A 20,629-nucleotide genomic window follows, 5' to 3' on the forward strand; every position below is an offset into this window, starting at 1 on the left:
GGTACCACCATGATCACTTCTCCAAGTATTATCTTCCTTCTTCCAGTCTGAAGTTTCCACTACTTGGACAACACACCCTGTGCGACTTGGGATAGCACTGCATGAGAATTCAAAGTCTTGCTCTGCCTATAATCAGAACTATATTTGGGGACCAAGGGCCTCAAGGTAAATATAGTTTCTAATTGGGTAAGTTTGTGCTGCACTAGGAAATATTGGTTTTTCCCATTCTGACCCTTGTTCCACATAAAAATAGGGGGAATGGAAGGTTGGAGTTGGGTAGAAGAGAAACTACAGAATGTGATTTGCCTCAAGTTCTGAACAACCTTCAGGATGACCTACCTTAACCTTCTCTTATCCTACTTCTTGAATTCTAGAGATCATGGTGTGAATAAGAAAAAGGGTCCAGTTCTAGAGTCCCTTCATGCTTAGGTTTGACCCTTTCTCTGATGTTTGTTTGCCATTAACTCAACAGTAACGGAGAAGCGAATGGAGGAAAGGAAGAAGACCAGAAGTCAGAAAGGAATGGAGGGCAATTAAAGAAAGCATAATTACACTTCATAGCCACACTCAGATGGCTACAAACCATGAGGGTTCTGGGCAACTACTTCAGTTTGCTTTGTCCTCTGTAAATCTAAAGGATTAGTGTGTTAAGTAAATAAAACTTATGTGAATATACCGGTGAAGAATTAGGAAGGCAAAGTTATGACAGAGGGGAGAAGTCATTGACAAAACTTTTTCCAAGAGAAAACCTCTATGAGGGGTCCTTTCTAGAGGAGCTAGGGGGTTTTTAACCAGTAAAGATAGTTTAGTGTCATTTTTTCCTGTACTTTTATTCCCCAATAGTCTGAACATAGTAAAAAAAAAAAAACAAAAAATGTCAACAACAACATACTAAAAGTGTGGAATAGGATATGGAAAAATAACCTAAATATTTCTGAGAATAAAAGAAATATTATAAAATAAACAATCACACAAATTAGCTTACAGAGAACACTTGTACAAATTTGTTACTTCTGCAGTCAAAGAAAGATGCGGTATTAAAGTGGGTTGTTTTATCCTTTCAAATTCTGTTTCTTCAAACTGTGATGTTAAATATGAAAGGTCCTGAAAATCAGTAAACAAATTTTTCATAATTTATAATATATAACCATAGCTTTTCTTTTCTTTTTTTTTTTTGAGGCATTTGGGGTTAAGTGACTTGCCCAGGGTCACACAGCTAGTAAGTGTCAAGTGTTTGGTCTGAGACCGGATTTGAACTCAGGTACTCCTGACTTCAGGGCCGGTGCTCTATCCACTGCGCCACCTAGCTGCCCCAACCATAGCTTTTCTATTATGATGACTTTTCTACTTTAATTGCCTGGATTCAAGAATAAAGTATTTAAAATGGTATTTCTCATGATCTACAACATATATTTTAGATATCATTATTTTCCTCTACTAGCCAACAATAAACCACTATGGCTGGTGAAACTGAAAGTTTAATTTAACTTCTTTGAAGACATGAGTACCTCCTGCTTTTCCCCATTCTTACAGTCTTCTCCTTTGGACTTTGTCTCGGTTTCAGACACTTTTGTTAGTTCTTCTTGTTCATCGACTATATTCATTTTTAACCTAGTTGAGCATAAATAAAAATATTTAAAATATTCTAACTAGAGAAGTGTTTAAGTAACAAAACAAATCTTTTATAAAAATTAACTGCATATATCATGTAAATAATCACAGCTAACTAGCATCTATCTATTACTTCAAGGTTTGCAAAGTTTTTCACATACTACATTAGTGGAGATTCACAAAAACTGTGAGGAGGTACTTCAAGCATCCTTGTAGACAAAAAAGCTTAGATTCAGTGCAATTACATGACTGTTCTATAGTCCTAAGGCTAGTAAATGTCAAGAGTCAGGATTCATATTCAAGTATCTTGGGGCAGCCCTCTTTCTACTGTGCCACAATGAATATGACATACTTACTGGACAGAGTCTGTATAAGGTGGCTTTTGGGTGCATCTTTCTATTTAGACATTTTAACATCAATGTTAAAAGAAGCCAGTGTGGAGTAGTAAGAAGAGCTTATGAGCTGTGTGTGACTATGGGTAAATCACTTAATCTCCCTGATGCTCAGTTTCTTCATCCTTAAAATGGGGATAATAATATCTATAATACTAACATCACAGGTTTATTGTGAGGGTCAAATACGAATATGTATTTAATGTACATAAGTCATTTTGCTAACATTAAGTTGCTATATAAATCATAAGTTGTTATTATTGTTAATAACAGTTCTAATATAAAAGTGGGCAAATTTTGCTATTGAAGGTTACTAATCCACAGAAAAGAACAGTTTATAGATAAATATAAGCAATGTTCCCCCCTAAAATTTTTAAATTTTGAGCAGGTAGTTAACTGTATTACATGAGGAACAAAACTATAATGATGAAATAACACATGAAGTCTTTAGTACTGGCATATAATTAATGATGTACATAATAATTATTGCATGGAATTGCATGGAAACTAGGTATAATAAAACTCTGAGGAAAAAAGATTATTGGGAAACATATTTAATGGCATAGAGAAAGGCTTCCTTTGTGGTCTGGTAATTCACTAGGTGGACTAAATTGAACTTCTGAGGGAGTCCCTTCAATACTAGCACAGCTGCAGGTTATTAGAATATTTAGAAACCATAGCCAAACTACTAAATCGTAGGGAATCTTCAGAGACCCTAAGACGGTTTCTAAGAACAAAATCCTTTGGCTTACATTGTCCCCAGGAGTTTCACTTCAGGACTAAGCAGGTCCCACAGAGAACCCTCAAATTGGTGGCTGATTAGTTCCAAAATCCTTTAAGGCTAATTGGGATTTGTGGAAAAAAGCATATCTAGAATCTTCCCCCCATATTACTCTTGGGCTGGAGCTGTCCTAGTACTCGGATGGTTGCTTGGAGTGGTTAAGAGCCCAAAGAGCGCTTAACAACTCCATCTATACCACTTTAGGATTTAACAGATTAATAGGTAGCAGAAAGAAGGGTGCTTTAAGCCATCAGTCATCAGGTTGTTAAAGACAATGAACATAATGAACCTAATCCTTAATGTTAGTGCCTTCCCTCTCAGATCATCTCTGATTTATCCTGTATATCTTGCTTATACACAGTTGTTTGCATGGCGTTTCTTCCATAGGCTGTCAGCTCCTTGAGGGTAGAACTGCTTTTTGTCTTTGCTTGCATCCTCAGTGCTTAGCACAGTGACCGGCACATGCTTAATAAATGCTTGCTGACTCACTGTTGCGTTGACTGAACAATCTAGCACTAGTTCAATGCTATTGATGCCATAGACAGGTATTGAAGGAAATGCCATTCCCCTGAAGGAGAAGTCAGGTGGCTTCTACTTCTGCTGACTCCTTTTTCTAGAATTTTTCTCTTAAAGTTCTTAAATAAGGGAAAGATGGGAAAATGATGAGAGATCCAACTATCCCTCTATCACCATCACAACAAAGAATGTATCAGTACGCCAATGGTTTTTTTTCTCTGTTGCCTTTGTTGATACCATGAATGGATCTAACCTGAGTGGCTCCCTTCTGTGGCACTTCTGTGTAGTTACAGGAACTATGAAAGCAGATGTGATGGTCACTCACCTTTGAAACTGCAGCTTTATAGGTGTGCTTATAAATCCTTGCCGTTGGCGGAGAACCTTAATTTGTTTCCATGTCTTCAGCATACTATGCAGTAAAGACATATTCTTTTTCTGTTCCAAGTCATAGAGTTGCTTTGTATTACTATAATCATAATATTATAATAAGAATTAGTCATATTTACCAACCCTGCAGGAGACTTCTAGAAGGGAAGTAGGAATACTGATAGAAGAAGGGGGAGAGTACACACTTTAGCCTTCATGCTTTTTTTCAGAAGACCTTCCCTGCATGTATGTAATGACCAGCTAGGGCTTACTCATTTACAGAGAAAAAAATGGCCAAGTACAAACCAAGAAAAGCCAAAATCCTGTCCTAACTTTTTTTCTTGCTTCACACTTTGCTGCACTTTGCTACCCAATCATCTCCTTAAATCCAGGAGAGAGTTAGACTGTGTCAAACCTGAAAAACCCATGATTACCCTCAAGAGTACCATCCATCCAAGTCTTCCTATTAATCAAGGACCTGAGGTAAGGGAAGTGAATTAGACCTAGGGGACCTACAGTGATCCATTCTAGTAAAATTCTTAGAATGGCTAATTTATCCTGTAGGTGAAGGCCCCTAGGACCACTGCTAAATACTTGGAATAGCAGCAGAAATACCAAAGATACTCTGGCATCTGAGATGGGGATCAGTGGCCAAAAGAGGACTATGTCCATTTTGACTAAGGAGCAGGTACAATACCATCCATAACATTATTATATGCCCACCAAATTTCTATAAACTACCATTCTATAAACTCTCTGAGCTAATTCTTAGTTGGATCACTATTTGATCCAAATAAATAAACAGAACCTTTCTAGTGTCCTTATACTTAAATAGTGTCTTGATTTCTCACAGATCATCTAACCTCCCACCCCTGCCATACCTTATCCAGACCTTTTCCTTAGGCCTTTCCCTCTCCTTGAACAAGATTCTACTCTATAATGTTCCTGATAAGCACTCATCTAGTCTTTGCTTAAAGACCTCTGGCAAGGGGGAAACTACTACCTTCCAAGGCAGCCAATTCTATTCTGGGATAACTCTAGGAAGTTTTTCCAAATGGATGGGGATATTGGAAACTACTGTCCTCTCGTGGTCATAAATTCTTCAGTGTTCACCTATTTCAACTCCTGGGAAACCATAACACTTTGACAGAAAGCTAAGAGCAATAAAAAGGTTTTTTAAAGATACATTGGGGGGCAGCTAGGTGGTGCAGTGGATAAAGCACTGGCCCTGAAGTCAGGAGGTCCTGAGTTCAAATCCGGCCTCAGACAAAACACCTGACACTTACTAGCTGTGTGACCCTGGACAAGTCACTTAACCTCAATTGCCTAAAAAAAAGAAGAAGAAGATGATAGAAGATACATTGGGAGAAAAAGGAGGCTCAAAGATGGGATAGGACCTTTGCATGAAGCAAATGAAATATGATAACTGACAACAGAATAGGCAGAGATATTTTATTCTTAGTTTCTGTTTTTCATAAAAGGAAAAAAGACCATTACACTGGAAATGACAGGACAAAAATAACTAAGAGAGAGTTGATACCCAAGATAAATAAGGAGATGGTAAAAGAGCAGCAAACTGCCCTTGCAGAATTCAAGTCACCTGGCCCAGATGAGCTACACTCTCAGGTTCTCAGGTGGAGAGGCACTCTCAATTATATCTGAATAAAGGGCAAAATACAGCTGCTTAAAACAAAAAGGGAAATTAACAGAGACTGCCAGCTCTGGGCCAATAATCTTGACTTCAGTTGCTGGGAAAGTTCTAGAACGAATCATTAAGACATGATTGGTAAATGTCTAGAAAAGGAAGCAATGATTCCAAAGGGCCAGCACAGCTTCATCAAGAACGGGTTAGGCCAGACTAGCTCATTTCCCTTTTTGACAGAATTACTAAATTAGTATTTGGGGAAATGTTGTGGATATAGTTTACCTAGATTCTAGCAAAGCTTTTGGTAAAGTATCTCTTGGTATTTACTTGTGGAAAAGATGCAGTGATATGGATTAGATGATAATATAATCAGCTGGATTCTGAACTGGTAAGAGCCTGCACTCAAAGAATTAATGATTCAGTGTCCACGCAGAAGGAGGTCTCCTTTCCAGAGGCATCTTTCAGGCATCTGTGCTTGGCCCTAGGCTATTTAACATTTTTATCAATTATTTCAATCAATCTATTAATAAACACTTATTAAGTGCCTACCATGTTCCAGGCACTGTGCTAAGCCTGGGGATACAGAAAGAGACAAAAACAATCCCTAACTGCAAGGAGCTTACAATCTAATGGGAGAGACAACATGCAAATAGGTATGTACAAAGTAAGCTATACATAGGATAAATAAAAAATAATTAGCAGAAGGAAGGCACTAGAATTAAGAGGGGTAGGCGAAGGCTTTCTAGTAAAAGAAGGGATTTTAGTTGAGACTTAAAGGAAAGCAGGGAAGTTAGGCTGAGGAGAGGAAAGAGAGCATTCCATTCAGCCACCAAAGTGATTTTCCTGAAGCACAAGGCCGACTATATCACCACTGCCCCCTAATAGGGAGTCCAATGGCTCTCTGTTGCCTCCAGGATTAAATACAAAATGCTCTGTTTGACATTCAAAGCCCTTCATGATCTAGTCCCTTCCTACCTTTATGGTATTCTTACATCTTACTCCCTGATATGTGCTCTTCTCCAGTGACACTAGTCATTTGGCCATTCCAAGAACAAGACACTCCATCTCTCAGCTCTGAGCATTCTCTCTGGCTGTTCTCCCATGCCTCGAATGCCCTCACTCCTTATCTCTCCCTACTGGCTTCCCTGGCTTCCCCATCTTTTACAGAAAGCCTTTCCCATCCCTTCTTGATTCTAATGCTTTCCCTCTGCTCACACAGAACAATTACAGAATGGCTGGAACGATTCATACTACTGAGAACAGAACTGATGAATTTGTACTTTGCTTTGTTCTCATTCTTTATTCTTAGGAGAGAAATGAGCTAGTTTCCTGATCATAGTTTCTTAAGAATTTGTTTTGTTTTCTCTTTTGAGGTTTCTCTAAGATAAAGTGGGTAACTACTATATTGTTGATTTGTGCATGTGCCCTTGTTCAATGTGGGCAGAAGGAAAAGTAAAGTATTCAAAAGAGAAAAAAAAAATTCATAACTGTTGAAACCTTTCCAGGCACAATGGGAGTTCTGAGTATGCAGAAGACAGTCTTTATTGATTCATATTGTTATAGCTTTCCAAAAGCAGAGAAGTAAGTGGTGGATCCACACTAGTACCTGACAAAACAAACTTAGCAGTTTAGTAGGGGCTGGGCTGGCTTCTCATTGTCTTCTAGTATAGTGAGTTTCAAAGGAAAACATTTCACCAAGGGACAAAACCCAGAGTCATTAGGGAAATGGTCATAGTCAAAGGAAAGAGTAGTATTGAACCCAGGAGAATAAACGGTCCCTTGCACACCACCCTAGTACCTCCTACCCCATCCTTGCTCAGATATCTATTCCTGCTATAACTGAAAGACTTACATTAAGTATAAATCTGCCTCTCTATAACATCTACCCAATTTCTCCTAGTTTTGTCCCATGAGAACAAGTAGAAAAAGTTGAATCCTTCTTCTACATGACAGCTTTAAAATACTGGAAAATAGTTCTTCCTAAGACTTCTCTCCTTCAGGATAAATATTTCAAGTTTCTTCGCCTGATCCTCATGTTGCATGAACTAGAGACTTTTCATCATCAGAGCAAAACTCCAGATGTGTACAGACAACACTCCAAATGTGGTCTGAATAGGGTAGCATACAGTTGGACTCTCACCTTCCTGGTCCTAAAAATTATGCATCTCAATACAGCCTGAGTTCACACTAGATTTTTTTGGCTATCATGTCACATTATTGACTAATATTGATCTCGAAGTCTCCTAAAACCCTCCATTAAAGTGTTACCCATCGTGAGTAACACTACGGTGACACTGAGGGCAATGTAAAGTTTGAATAAGACATGCTCCTTGCCCTCATGGAGTTTATAGGCTGGATAAGGGAGGAGAAACTTCTTACAGGTCTGACTCCCAGACCCTCTGGAAAAAGAACATAAAATATAAATTCATGATTCACCAGCAGATGTTTTAGATCCATGAGACTCTAGAACCATATAGGACACTATCACCATTGCTAGGATCCAAAACTACTAGGACCCGATACAATTAGAGGATGTAGGATTCTAAGACCAAGAATCACCAGAGGGATTAAGAATAACTCAGTATCTCCCAGTGGACCCAAAACCAAGTCCAAGTTCTACATGTAGGTTATCTTCTGAGTATGCCTCATTTCCTGCTACATAAAGCATTAACTCTGCGTCCAGCCCAGCCCTAGGGACCAAATCATCAGATACTCACTGACAGACACTTCTAGATCTAAAAAGAGATGGCACTGAAAGTGATGTCACTACCATAGAGGCCTCAAATCAACTGATTCTTCCCCCATCTTACAGCTGGAAAACTATCATCTATTGAGGCAAAAACAAAACCAAAACGGTTTCCCCGGGCTCACTCTACCTCATCTCTACACCAGCTGCTTGTCCTTTGAGGGTGACTATATACTGAAGTCATTCCAGTGATGGGTGGCTTGGAAATGCCATATCATCAGAAGTCTCAGCCACACTGCTCCCTTCCCTCTTGGTTCACTCTGCGGGTTGCCCAACCTATACACAGGTTGCCTTATCCCTGATTGGGTACCTACCCCCACCATGCTTTCCAATTCCGTTTTATGTGTCATCTTCCCCCATTAGACCATAAGATCTTGAGAGTAGAGGCTATCTTATTTTCTTGTTTTTGTTAGCACAGTGTTTAGCACATAGTAAGTGTTTAATAAATGTTCTCTCTTTATCTGTTTAGCTATCTACCTCTCCCTACACTTTAATCCCTTACCAGCTCAACCTCACATGACCACATCCTCTCTTGCAGCCCTCCCCTTTCACAGTGTTCTCTAGAACCACTGTTTTATGATAAACAAGATCTTCTTCATGCTAAATCATTTTTTTTTCATATTCTTTCTATCTCCTGAATCTTACAAAAACCTGGCTCTCTCTAGAAGATACTGCATCCCTGGCTATCCTTTCTAGAATTAGTGGTTCCTGCTCTCATGTCCTCAGATATACTAAGCCAGGAGGAGAAGTCAGCAGGCTCCTTGCTCACCATTCCCATTTCCAGATGCTCCCTGTATTATCATTATTCTTCAACCTTTGCATCTATATCACTTTGTACAGATTTTTACCTTGGAAACTTCAAAGTACCTCTTAAATGTGTAGTTATTATTATTAAGGGTCAATTATTGAAAGCGTACCTTATTTGCCAGTTATAGTCTTGCAGAGATTTTTTGGTCAGCTGGTTTATTTTCAGATTATCACTTGCTACTTTTGTTAGTGCTTTAAGCTATAATAAAGAGAAAAACTGTTTTGAGTACATTTAGTATATAGATGTGTCTAGTAACTTCACTCCAAATCATATGTCAACATGGGCAGAAGAACTGGACACAAAGATGCAAATTTTACATGTATTTATGGGGGGGGGGTCACAATAATAGAATCACAGATCTAGAACTGGAAAGGTCCTTGGAGATCATCTAGCCCAACCTTCTCATTTTAGAGATGATATAACTGAAGCTCAGAGATTTTAATTGGCTTGCTCAAGATCATACAGAAGAGTAAGCATCTAAATTGGGATCTGAACTCGGGTCTCGTGGCTCCAAGATAAGCAGTTCAAGTGCAATGTTCTTCCAAGTTCAGTATGGTCTCTAAATTAGATTAAAGATGCCTTGAGATCAAGGATTTAAACTTTCTTGTATCTCCCTCAGCAGTCTACACAGGGCTTTGAGCATAGCAGGTACTCACTCACTTACTCACTCAATAAACATGTATTAAGCACCACCTATATGTCAAGCACTGTGCTGAACACTGGGGATACAAAAAGAGACAAAAGACAGCTCTTGCCCTTACAATCCAGTTGGGGAGACAACAAGCAAACAAACATGTACAAACCATATACAGAATAAATAGGAAATAATTAACAGAAGGGAAGATGCTAGAGTTAAGAAGGGTTAGGAAAGGCTTCCAGTAAAAGAAGGGATTTTAGTTTAGACTTAAAGGAAGCCAGAGAAGTAAGTAGGCTGAGCAGAGGGAGATCATTCCAGGAATGGGGGATAGTCAAAGAATATGCCCAAAGCTGAGAGGTGGAGTCTCTGGCTGATGGAATGGCCAGAAGGTCAGTGTCACTAGATCAAAGAGTATATGTCAAGAGGAAAGTGTAAGAAGCCTGGAAATGGAAATGTAGATGGGGGCCAGGTTATGAAGGGCTTTGAATACCAAACAGAAGATTTTGTATTTGATCCTGAGGTGATATGGGGCTGCTGGAGTTTACTGAGGGGCAGGGTAATGTGGTCAGACCTGAACATCAGAAAAATTATTTTAGTGGCTGAATAAGAAGATGGACTGATCTCTACTCATGAGTGCTATAAGGAAAACTTAGAAACTAGAGTGAAATGAAAGAATTTGTCCCTATGAGAAAGAAAAACCATCAATATTAAGGGGATTGGAGGAGGTCTAAAATGTCTTTTTAAACAAATTCAGATGGTCAAGGGCAGTAAGAATTAAGCAGTCACTGTACATTTGTCCCCCTCTTCGCTTCCCACTGTTCTCACAGTATCTTAGGATTTAGAGCTAGAATAGACCTTAGAGATCAACTAATCTAATTCTCTCATTTTCATAGATGAGGAAACTGAAAGACAAAGAGGTTAAGTGACTAGCCCAAAGTAACAAAGGTTGCAAGTCCCAGGGCCAGTATCTGAGCCTGGATACCCTGAAACCCAAACTAGCACTTTTTCTGCTACCCCAGTATTCTCCAATGGGGAAAACTTGTTCCAGAAGTGCTACTACCAGAAAATATCTCACTAAAGTCCTTTCTGATAGTTAAGATCAAAACCTTCTTCTATAGCTTTTTGGGTAACTGGGGTTGGAAGAATATTGGAAATACCATAAGAGAATAAACTAAGGGAAGTTAATAAATTAACTAGAATACAACATGTTTGGTGTTGTAAGGCAGCTCAGAGACTATCCAGTCCAACCTATCCCTAAGCTGAACTCCTCTGTATGAAATCCCAGTAAATCATCATCCAGCCTCTTGATATTTCGTTTGCCTGAAAGCTCTTTGGGTATTCTGCAGACTTGAAGGAAAAACACTTTTTGGCAAGTAGCAGGAGAAGTATATTTTGGGACTTGCCATAACTAAGTGGTAACTTCATTTTGTTGACTTAAGTGGTATTTAAAAGAATATTCCTAGAGATATTAAATACACAATAATAAGATATTAGAGGTCAATTTATTTTTTCAAAACTTGTTTTAGTAAATATAAAAACCTAGACACATAAAATTCACTCAGAAGCAGATTCTCAGGTATAAATATTTCTCTGCCCAAGAATCTTCAGGATCTCCCTAGTTCTTAACAAGTAAAATTCAAACTCCTCTGCTATGAGTACATGTAAGAAAAGCAGCAATTTAAATATTACACATATATGTATGCATATATAAAATATGTTGTATTTTAACATGTATGTATGTGTGTGCATGTATAGTTAATAAGTATGTTAGAGAAGTAAAATACGCTTCTGTATTTCTAGGATAAGTACTAGAAAAAACAGTGCTTTGTGTGGTGTAAGGAGTTTGTTACCATCATAGCATCACATAATTAGGCTTTAAAATATGAATAAGACATCAGCAGATAAAGAGAGGTGGGAAGACATTCTAGGAATAGAAAACAGCTTGAGCAACATAATAGAGATGAAAAAGCAGAAAATGTGTTGGCTGGAGCATGTAATACATGGAGGGGAGTAATATGAGACAGGGCCAGAAAGGTGAAGCATCTTGAATGCTAGGCAAAGGAGTCTGAACTTTATTTGACAGGTATTAGGGAGTCCCTGAAGATTTGGGAGCATTCTCACTTAAACAGCAAATGCTGTGTGTGTGACCTCTACTCAGCAGAAGAATACTGATGACTCTTGTGAGTTTAGCCCATAGTCTCAGTGCTATTTTAGCTCTTTTAAGAATCAGTCCCATAGGTGCCCCTAGCCAGAATTGCAAATCACCATAGGTCAAATCTTTGTCAACACCTCCCTCACCCACACCCACCCCTGCCTCCCCTCATCCCATATTTGAGTTAGGCAGAATAAATTTCTTTTGACTCCTGTCATGCTCCTGGCAATTAACACTAGGTTCCTGTAGATTACCCTGGAATTCACTACCAAGAGGAAGCAGGTATAAACATGTTATCCTTGTCCTGAATTCATCCAGTTGCACTTAAATACACATTATTTATGTACATGTAGGGAAAGCAGTAATGTATGTATGTGACAAGGTATGTACACAGATATACATAACCACATTGTCCTAGAAAATCAAAAGGATCCAGAATACACAGAAGTACTATCAGTTAACAATTTGCTTAGCCTTTGAAACAAATATTGACGATTCTATTTACCCAGATTCCTAGGGTCATAGAATTTTAGAACTTAGAGCTGGAGGGGATGAACTAGTCCAACTAACTCATTTTACAGATTCAAAAACTAAGACTCAAAGGAGAAGAGACTTGTCCAAAGTTACATACAGTGTGACACTGCCCCGCCATGCCCCTTCCCCCCATTAGATCTGGGACTTGACTATAGATTCAGCATTCTTTCCATTTTACCTTCCTCTTGGTTTTCTTTCTTATACCCCATAGCTTTAGACCTCATCTTTTGTCTCAGCTTGACTCATTTCTTCTTAGCACCATAATTTACATACTATAGCCCCATCATGTCCCTGTCTGCCTACTGGAACTGACTCCTGCATTTAACAGCCAGAAAATCAACATCCATTCAGGTAGCCACGGCATTACCAATCCAGATGAGATTTTTTTTTCCCCTTGGATGACCTTGAAGAAAAGCATCCCAAAGTGGCCCTTTGGCCCTAATTTAATGACCGAACTACTGGGCTCTCACCCCAAAGAAAAACCATTTCTCCTTTGTTCTAGCCTCCCTACTTTTATCATTATCTTTGTCCCCTTTATCTTTTATTAATATTTTGCAATTGGTCACTTTCTCATCTGTCAGTATTTGGTCTCTTCTTTAAAGCATTGTGCTTGGTTCCCTATACTACCTAATTCTTAACAATTAGTTTTAGTCCTTTAATTTTACATATTTTTAAGCACGCCCTCTTTCTGGCATACTAAAAGGTCTCCCATCTTTTCACCACCCTTATTAATAATTTTTAGTATCTTCCCATTCTAATATATACGCCTCTAACCCAAGGAATTGCAGAAGTGCTAAGGGCAATACTAAGTAGCTTTCTGAAGACAGTTAGGGTCCACTGTTATTCTGACATTTCCACAGCCACACTGGACCACCGCCTCCTCTGAATGCTGCTTGGAATTTTCTCCTGGTGTTGAACCAGTTTTCTTCATCTTCACATATTCCTGTGTCTTCTGTGGCTCCCTGACTTGTCAATCGGCATGGAACTAGCCAGTTAAAACTGACTTGATGGTGATGGTCAGCCATCCAATGATGCTGGTAGGAAGTACAGAAGGGAGTTGTCTCCTATAGTTCTTCTACATTTCTCCATAATTATCCCTGGGTATTTATTAGCCCACAATTTGTGCATACATGTCTTCCTCATCCCAATTTCCCTTCTTTTACAAATTAATTCCTATCCTAATTACCATTTCGTAATCAGAAAAAGCACCAATACCTTTATTTGATTATCTTTTCACTTTCTTGCAAATGAGATAACATGTAATGTGCTTTCAAAAGCCATAAAGTGCTACATAAATGTTAGCTATTATTTCTATCATATAATGGTTACTTTCTTAGTTTCTTGAATATTATGGGAAGGCTTGTGGCAGTGGAAGTAATTTGAAGTTTAGGACACAGAAACTTAAAGTTACTTATTTAGCCACAAAGATGAGGCAGTGGATAGAATGTTGGTCCTGGAGTTCAGAAAGATACAAGTTCAAGTCCAGCTGCAGACAGTTATTACTTGTATGACCCTGGGCAAGTCACTTAGCCTCTGCTTGCCTCAGTGGCAAAATGGGGATATAAGAACAGAAACTACCTCACAGGGTTGTCGTGAGGATCAAGTAAAAAAATAATTGTAAAATAAACACCACATAAATGTTATTATTATCATTAAAGTAAGAAAATTTCTCTTTAAGCTAGAGAAACCTGGAAAATTTTCCTCTGTTCCTATAGTATATGTGGCATTTCTTTCCTTGGGAGTATACTCCATCTTTTATTTTCTCCAATTACCTACATCTTCTGTGAGAACCTGATAGATTTAAAACTAGAAGTCATGATGCTAGAAGAGACTGTGTGATTAATGCCTGACATATTTCATTAGGTATCATAAGCATTTAAATGGTTATAGTTGAAAAAAAAAACTAAACTGAATACTGTGTAATTACAATGACCAAACTTAGCCCTGGAGAAGAATTAAGAAAAAGCACCTTCTCTTCTTTACAGAGTTAGAAGACTATGTTTAAGTGTCAGATACTCTCATACACAACAGATTGATTAGTTTTGCCTAACTGCTTTTTTATCTTTCCTGTAAAAACAAATCTTGGTTAAAGGGGATGCCTTGTTCAGTTCGAAGATGGGGGACACTGAGAAAGAGAGATATTCAGAAATGAAGGGGAGGTAAAAATAAAAGATATCAATAAAAATAAGATTTAAAAAATGGTTAATGAATCTGGAATTTCTTAACTAAAAATTTCCTACATAGAGGAGGTAGAAGGAGAACTGGCCAATAAAGGCCCATATGGAAACTTGATAAACCTGCTTCCAGAAATGCATGATGACCTCTCCCTCCAAATATCAGAGCACATCCAAGTATCTATGGACATTAAAGAAGGCACAAACAAAAAAAAAATCTATGGGCATATAAAAGGCTCTAACAAAGAAAATCTATCTCATCCTTCATAATTTTCAATTGAAGAAGAAAAAATGCTGTAAGCCTCCTGGTGGTGGTGGTGGTGGTGGTGGTGGTGGTGGTAGTAGTAGTAGTAGTAGTAGTAGTAGTAGTAGTAGTAGTAGTAGTAGTAGTAGTAGTAGCAGTGGTAGTAGTAGTAGTAGTAGTAGTAGTAGTAGTAGTAGTAGTAGTAGTAGTAGTAGTAGTAGTGATAGCTGCCACCAGCAGCCTACTCTCCTCAACCTTAGAATCTTGTGCGAAGAAGTAGACAAGCTCTGGGGACCTCACTTATTAGCTAGGGTATGGGCTGTGAGAGTCAGCTTATAGCTTATATGCTTGACCTACATTTCTTTAAGTCTTTCACTCTGTTGTAATTTTCAGAATGTACCCTCTAATGTCTTGATTTCTCTTTAGAGGCATTTCCTTCCCAACATTCTTACTACCTAAGCCTATAGAAGTTAAAACTTTTTCATCAATTCCTAGTCCTTTCCGCTATAAAAATGTCTTTTCATTTGGACCAAATATTCAAAAATTCAAATACTGAAATTTCAGCTACATAGGTTATTCAAAGTGCCTAAGCTCCCTTTATAAATACTGGTCAATTAATCAACTAATCAACAAGCATTTATTAAATGACTACTATGAGTAAGGTACTGTGAAAGGTGCTAGGGATAGAAAAACAAAAATGAAACAGTCCCTGTTCCTAAAGATACTTATAGTTTATCAGATTAGCAACTCATCTGTAACTTGTAATACTTTTTTTTGAAAACGCAATTTCACACTTCTTTATTTCTTTTCAGTGATTCAAAGAGTTTTGTTTATGGTTAGTGAAAAGCCCTCCCTTGTTTTTTTCCAGGAGTCCAACCGTTGAAGGATTAGATGAAAATTTTTTTTCTAGTAACAGTTCTGGAAGGAATTCAGAAGACATTTATTCCCTCTTGATATAAGAATATATTACCAAAGAGTCTAGGACCTCTATGAACACTGAATTTCTAAGGGTCTTTGTCATATCTACTCATAGAGAAAAATCAAAGTTAATGTCACTCTAGCTAAGACGTTTTAAGTTTGTTGAAATATACAACTTAGATGTATAATCAATTATTTTTTCTTTAGAACAGATCTGACCAAAATAGGTGTGTTACAAAGCTATCTGGCACCTGAAAAACCGTATCCTGTTTATTACTGAGTTTTATTTCTCTCATATGTCATTTTTATTTTTAAATTCAATTTTAATTTCAATTCTTAATTCTATTCCTCCTTCCCCACCCATTGAGAAGACAAGAAAAACAAAACCCATTACAAATATGTATGGACCTACAAAACAAATTCCAGCATTAGTCATGTCAGAAAGAAAGAAAAAAAGAGAGAGAGAGAAGAAGGAAAGGAAGAAAGAAGAAAGGTCAAATGGTCAAAGAATATGAAAGTAGTAGAAAGAAATAGAGGAGGAAGAAAAAAAAGGAAGAAAGGGAAGAAAATATGCTTCAATTTACTGAGCCCATCAGCTCTATCTGGAGGTGGAAAACATGTTTCATGAAGGGTCCTTTGGAAAGGTGCTTGGTCATTGTGTTAAGAGTTACTAAGTCTTTTAAAGTTGATTTTTTCTAACAATATTGCTGTTATTATATAAATTATTCTACTGGCTCTTCTCATTTAACTTTGCATCAGTTTATATAAGTCTTCCCTGTTTTTCTTAAACTATCATTTCTTACAGCATAATAGTATTCCATCACATTTATATACTACAACTCTTTCAGCCATTCCCCAACTGATGAACATCCCCTCACTTTCCAATTCTTCGCTACCTAAAAAAAAAAGAGCTATTATAAATATTTTTTACATATGGATCCTTTTCCTCCTTCTTTGATCTATTGAGGTTATAGACATAGTAGTGACATTTCTGGGTCACAGAAATTCATAATTTAACAGCTTTGGGGGCATAGTTCCAAATTGCTTCCCATGATGGTTGGGCCACCTTTATAGCTCCTCCAACTGTATATTAATGAACCTATTTTCCCACAATCCCTCCAAAATTTGTCATTTTACTTTTTTGTCATCTTGGTCAATCTGATGGGTATGAAATGGTACCTCATGACTTGTTTTAATTAGCATTTCTCTAATTATTAGTGATTTTGAGCATTTTTCACACTTATTTTTAATTTTTAGAATAAAGCTAGCATTTCTGTAACATATTATAATAAAAATATGATCGCACAAGAAACTGCAAATCTATTATGTACAACTTGCTATTCCTTTTAAATATATAATATAAAGTTGTCATGCAAATTTCTTTTTCCTTTCCCTATTAGACACAAACACACTCATTCATGAAAATGTTGTCTGTGTGTGTAAAATTATTCCATACAAACTTCTATTTATCAATTCTTCCTCGGTTATTGTATACAATGTTCTCTTGATTCTGCTCATTTCAATCTTCATTATTTCATGCAAGTCTTTCCATGTTTTTCTAAGATCACTGAGCTTATCATTTCTTATAGCACAGCAGTATTCTCATAATCATACACCACAACTTGTTCAGCCATTCCTCGGCTGAAGGACATCCCTACAATTTCCAGTTCTCTGCCACCACAAAGAGAGTTGCTAGAAACATTTTAGTTTGGATATAGATCTACTAGTTGTATTGCTGGGTCAAAGGGTATAGGCAGTTTAATAACTCTTTGGCCATAATTCCAGATTGCTCTCCAAAATGGTTGGATCAGTTCACAATTCTACCAACAATGAACTAGTGTCCCAATTTTTCCACATCCCCTCCAACATTTGTCACTTTCCCCTTGAATCATTTTAGCCAATCTGGTAGGTGTAAAATGATATCTCAAGGTTGTTTTAATTTGCATTTGTCTAATCAATAATGATTTAGAGCATTTAAAAAAACATATTTCCACATTAGTCATGTTGTAAAAGAAGAAACAGAACAAAAGAAAAAAATCACAGGAAGAAAACAACAAGAAAAATGAAAATACTATGCTTTGATCTGCATTCAGATTCCATCAGTTCTTTCTCTGGATGTGGATGGCATTTTCTGAGTCTTGGAATTATCTTGGATCACTGAATTACTGAGAAGCACTAAGTCAATCATTGATGATCATCGCAGTGTTATTGTTACTGCATATAATGTTCTCCTGGTGATTTAGAGTATTTTTTCATATGACTATAAATTGGTTTGATTTCTTCATTGGAAAACTGCCTGTTCACATCCTTTGGCCATTTATCAATTGGGGAATGACTCATATTATTATATATTTGAACAAAGTTCTTTACATATTTGAAATATGAGACCTTTACTTGAGAAACTATCTATAAAAAATTTCCCCTCAATTTTCTGCTTTCCTTCTGATCTTGGTGATATTTGTTCTATTTGTACAAAACATTTTTAATTTAATGTAATTGAAATTATCCATTTTATACCTAACTTTGCCCTCTATCTCCTTATTCACAAATTGTTTGCCTTTCCTTAAGTCTGATCAGTAATATGTTCCATGTTCTTCCTATTTTCTTGTAATATCTCTCTCTTTCTATCCAGGTTGTGTATCCATTTTGACCTTATCTTGGTAAATGGTGTAAGATGTTGGTATATGCCCAATTTCTGCCATACTGCTTTTCTTCAAAGGAGTTCATTTCTGACCTGCTCAATTTATTTTTCTAAGGTAGGGTTAATTACTTATTCTATTTCATATTCTGTTCATTTGGGCAATTTATATTTTTGTAAAAATTCATCTATTTTGCTTAGGTGTCAGTTTTATTGGCATGTAATTTGATAAAATGGCTCCTGAAAATTGTTTTGATTTCTTCTTTGTTGGTGGGAATTTGCCTTTTCCATTTTTGACACTGGTAATTTTGTGGGTTTTTTAAATTCTTATTTAATTTTTGTTGCTGTTCAGTCACTTCAATCATGTCCAATGCTTCATGACCCTATTTGGGCTTTTCTTGGTAAAGATACTGGAGTGCTTTGCCATCTTATAGTTGTGGAAACTGAGGCAAACAGAGTTAAGTGACTTGCCCAGGGTCACAGAGCTAGTAAGTGTCTGAGGTCAGATTTGAATTGGGTTTTCCTGATTCTAGGCCTGGAGTTCTAGTCACTGCACTACCTAGCTGCCCCAGTCAAATTAACTAACACCTTGTCTATTTTATTGTTTTTAATATAGAAACAGTTCCTAGTTTTATTATTAATTGAATTTTCATTATTTTTATTAATACTTATTAAATTCAGTTTTGTTAATCTGTCCTTTGATTTTCAGGATTTCTATTTCAATGTTTCATTGAGGGTTTTAAATTTGTTCGTTTTCTGAGGTTTTTTTTAAAGCTACATCCCCAGTTTGACGATCAGCTTGCTCCCTCTCTTTTACTGATAAAACAGTTTAGAAATTACAAAATTTCCCTTAAGTACTGCTTTGTCTGCATCTCACAAATTTTGGTATGTTGTCTCATTACTGTTATTATTTTTAACAAAATTATTGATTTCTTCCATGACTTGTTCTTTGACAGACCCATTCCTCAGGATTATGTTAATTAGTTTCCAATTAATTTTTAATCAATTCTTTAAAGGCTCCTTATTTTAACTCTAACTTTCTATTTTAAGTGTGTTTCTTGTATTCTAATTTCTTATCCTTTCTACTATTCTCTTCTATTTTACTGGTGTATTTATCCCATTCACATTCATAGTTATGACTGCTAAGTGTATATTTCCCTCTATCCTATTCTCTTATATTTAGCCTTCTCTTTTTGCCCTGCCCCCTCTTTAAGAATGTTTGCTTCTGACTAATGATTCCTTTAGCCTACTTTTCCTCATTTCCTCCTTTTCCCTTAACACTTTTCCTTCCTAATTGCCTGATGAGTAAGATGTATTACCCATCTGTGTGTGTAAGTGTGTTCTTCCCTCATTTAACCAGTTCAAATGAGAAAGAGGTTCAAGTGTCATCTGTTCCCCCTGCCACTATCCCTTCCTTGTATAAACTCCTTTTTGGCACACCCCATTTATATGAAAGAATTTTCCCTACTCTTCTTCTTCTTTCCCAAATTTCCCAAAGTATTCACCTTCCCCACCCATTCTATTCTCCTTTTGAGATCATCTAATTGCAACAGAATCAAATCTGGGCCCTCTGTCTAATTATACTACCAGATGAGGATTTACATGTATTACATCCCCATATTAGGATGGAAACAGTTTAACTTTGTTTAGTCCTTTATGATTTCTCATTCATGTTTACCTTTTTATCTTTCTTTTGAGTACTATATTTGTATGTCAAACTTTCTACTCAGCTATGGTCTTTTTCATCATGAATGCCTGGAAGTACTCTCTCTTAATAAAGATATATATTTTTTTTCTCCTGTAGCATTATATTTAATTTTGGTGGGTTGATTGTTCTTTGTCATAAGGCTAAGATCCTTTGCCTTCTGTAATATCATATTCCAAGTTCTCTGCTCTTTCAAAATGGTAGCTGCTCATAAGTCTCATGTGATCCTGACTGTGGCTTCTAGGTCCTTGAATTTTTTCTTTCTGACTGCCTGTGGTATTTTTTTCCTTGACTTTGAACCTCTGCATTTTGGCTATAATATTTCCAGAAATTTTCATTTTGGGGTTTCTTTCAGGAGGTAACCAATGGATTTTTTTTTCAATTTCTACTTTGTCCTCTTTCTCTAACATATCTGAACAGTTTTCTTTTATGATTTCTCAAAATATGATGTCTAGGCTCTTTTTCGTTCATGGCTTTAAGGTAGTCAGTAATTCTTACATTATCTATCTTTGATCTGTTTTCTGGATCTGTTGCTTTTTCTGAGATATTTCATATCTTCTTTAAATTTTTTAGGCTTTTGATTCATTAGTTTCCATTTGGCCAATTCTAATTTTCAAGGAGTTATTTTCTTCTAGAAGGTTTTGTATCTTTTTTTTCCCTCCAAGCTGTTAATTCTCTTTTCATATCTTTCTCTCCTAACTCATCTCTTTTCCCATTCTTTCTTCTACTGTTCTCTTTTGGCTTTTAAAATCATTTTAGCTC

At 36.9% G+C, this 20,629-nt stretch overlaps 1 protein-coding gene across 1 annotated transcript in view; it reads right to left on the bottom strand.

Annotated features, from left to right (window-relative positions):
- The window catches only part of CC2D2B (coiled-coil and C2 domain containing 2B), a 116,397-nt gene that overhangs the window by 78,679 nt on the left and 17,089 nt on the right, over positions 1–20,629 (bottom strand). Inside the window, 4 exon segments of the mRNA XM_078151605.1 lie at positions 986–1,104; positions 1,509–1,611; positions 3,626–3,766; positions 8,975–9,063. Coding sequence (XP_078007731.1) covers positions 986–1,104; positions 1,509–1,611; positions 3,626–3,766; positions 8,975–9,063 — 452 coding nt within the window.

This window comes from Phascolarctos cinereus, unplaced genomic scaffold, assembly GCF_003287225.1.
Source record: "Phascolarctos cinereus isolate Bilbo 61053 unplaced genomic scaffold, phaCin_HiC Scaffold_3;HRSCAF=262, whole genome shotgun sequence".
Lineage (NCBI taxonomy): Eukaryota > Metazoa > Chordata > Mammalia > Diprotodontia > Phascolarctidae > Phascolarctos > Phascolarctos cinereus.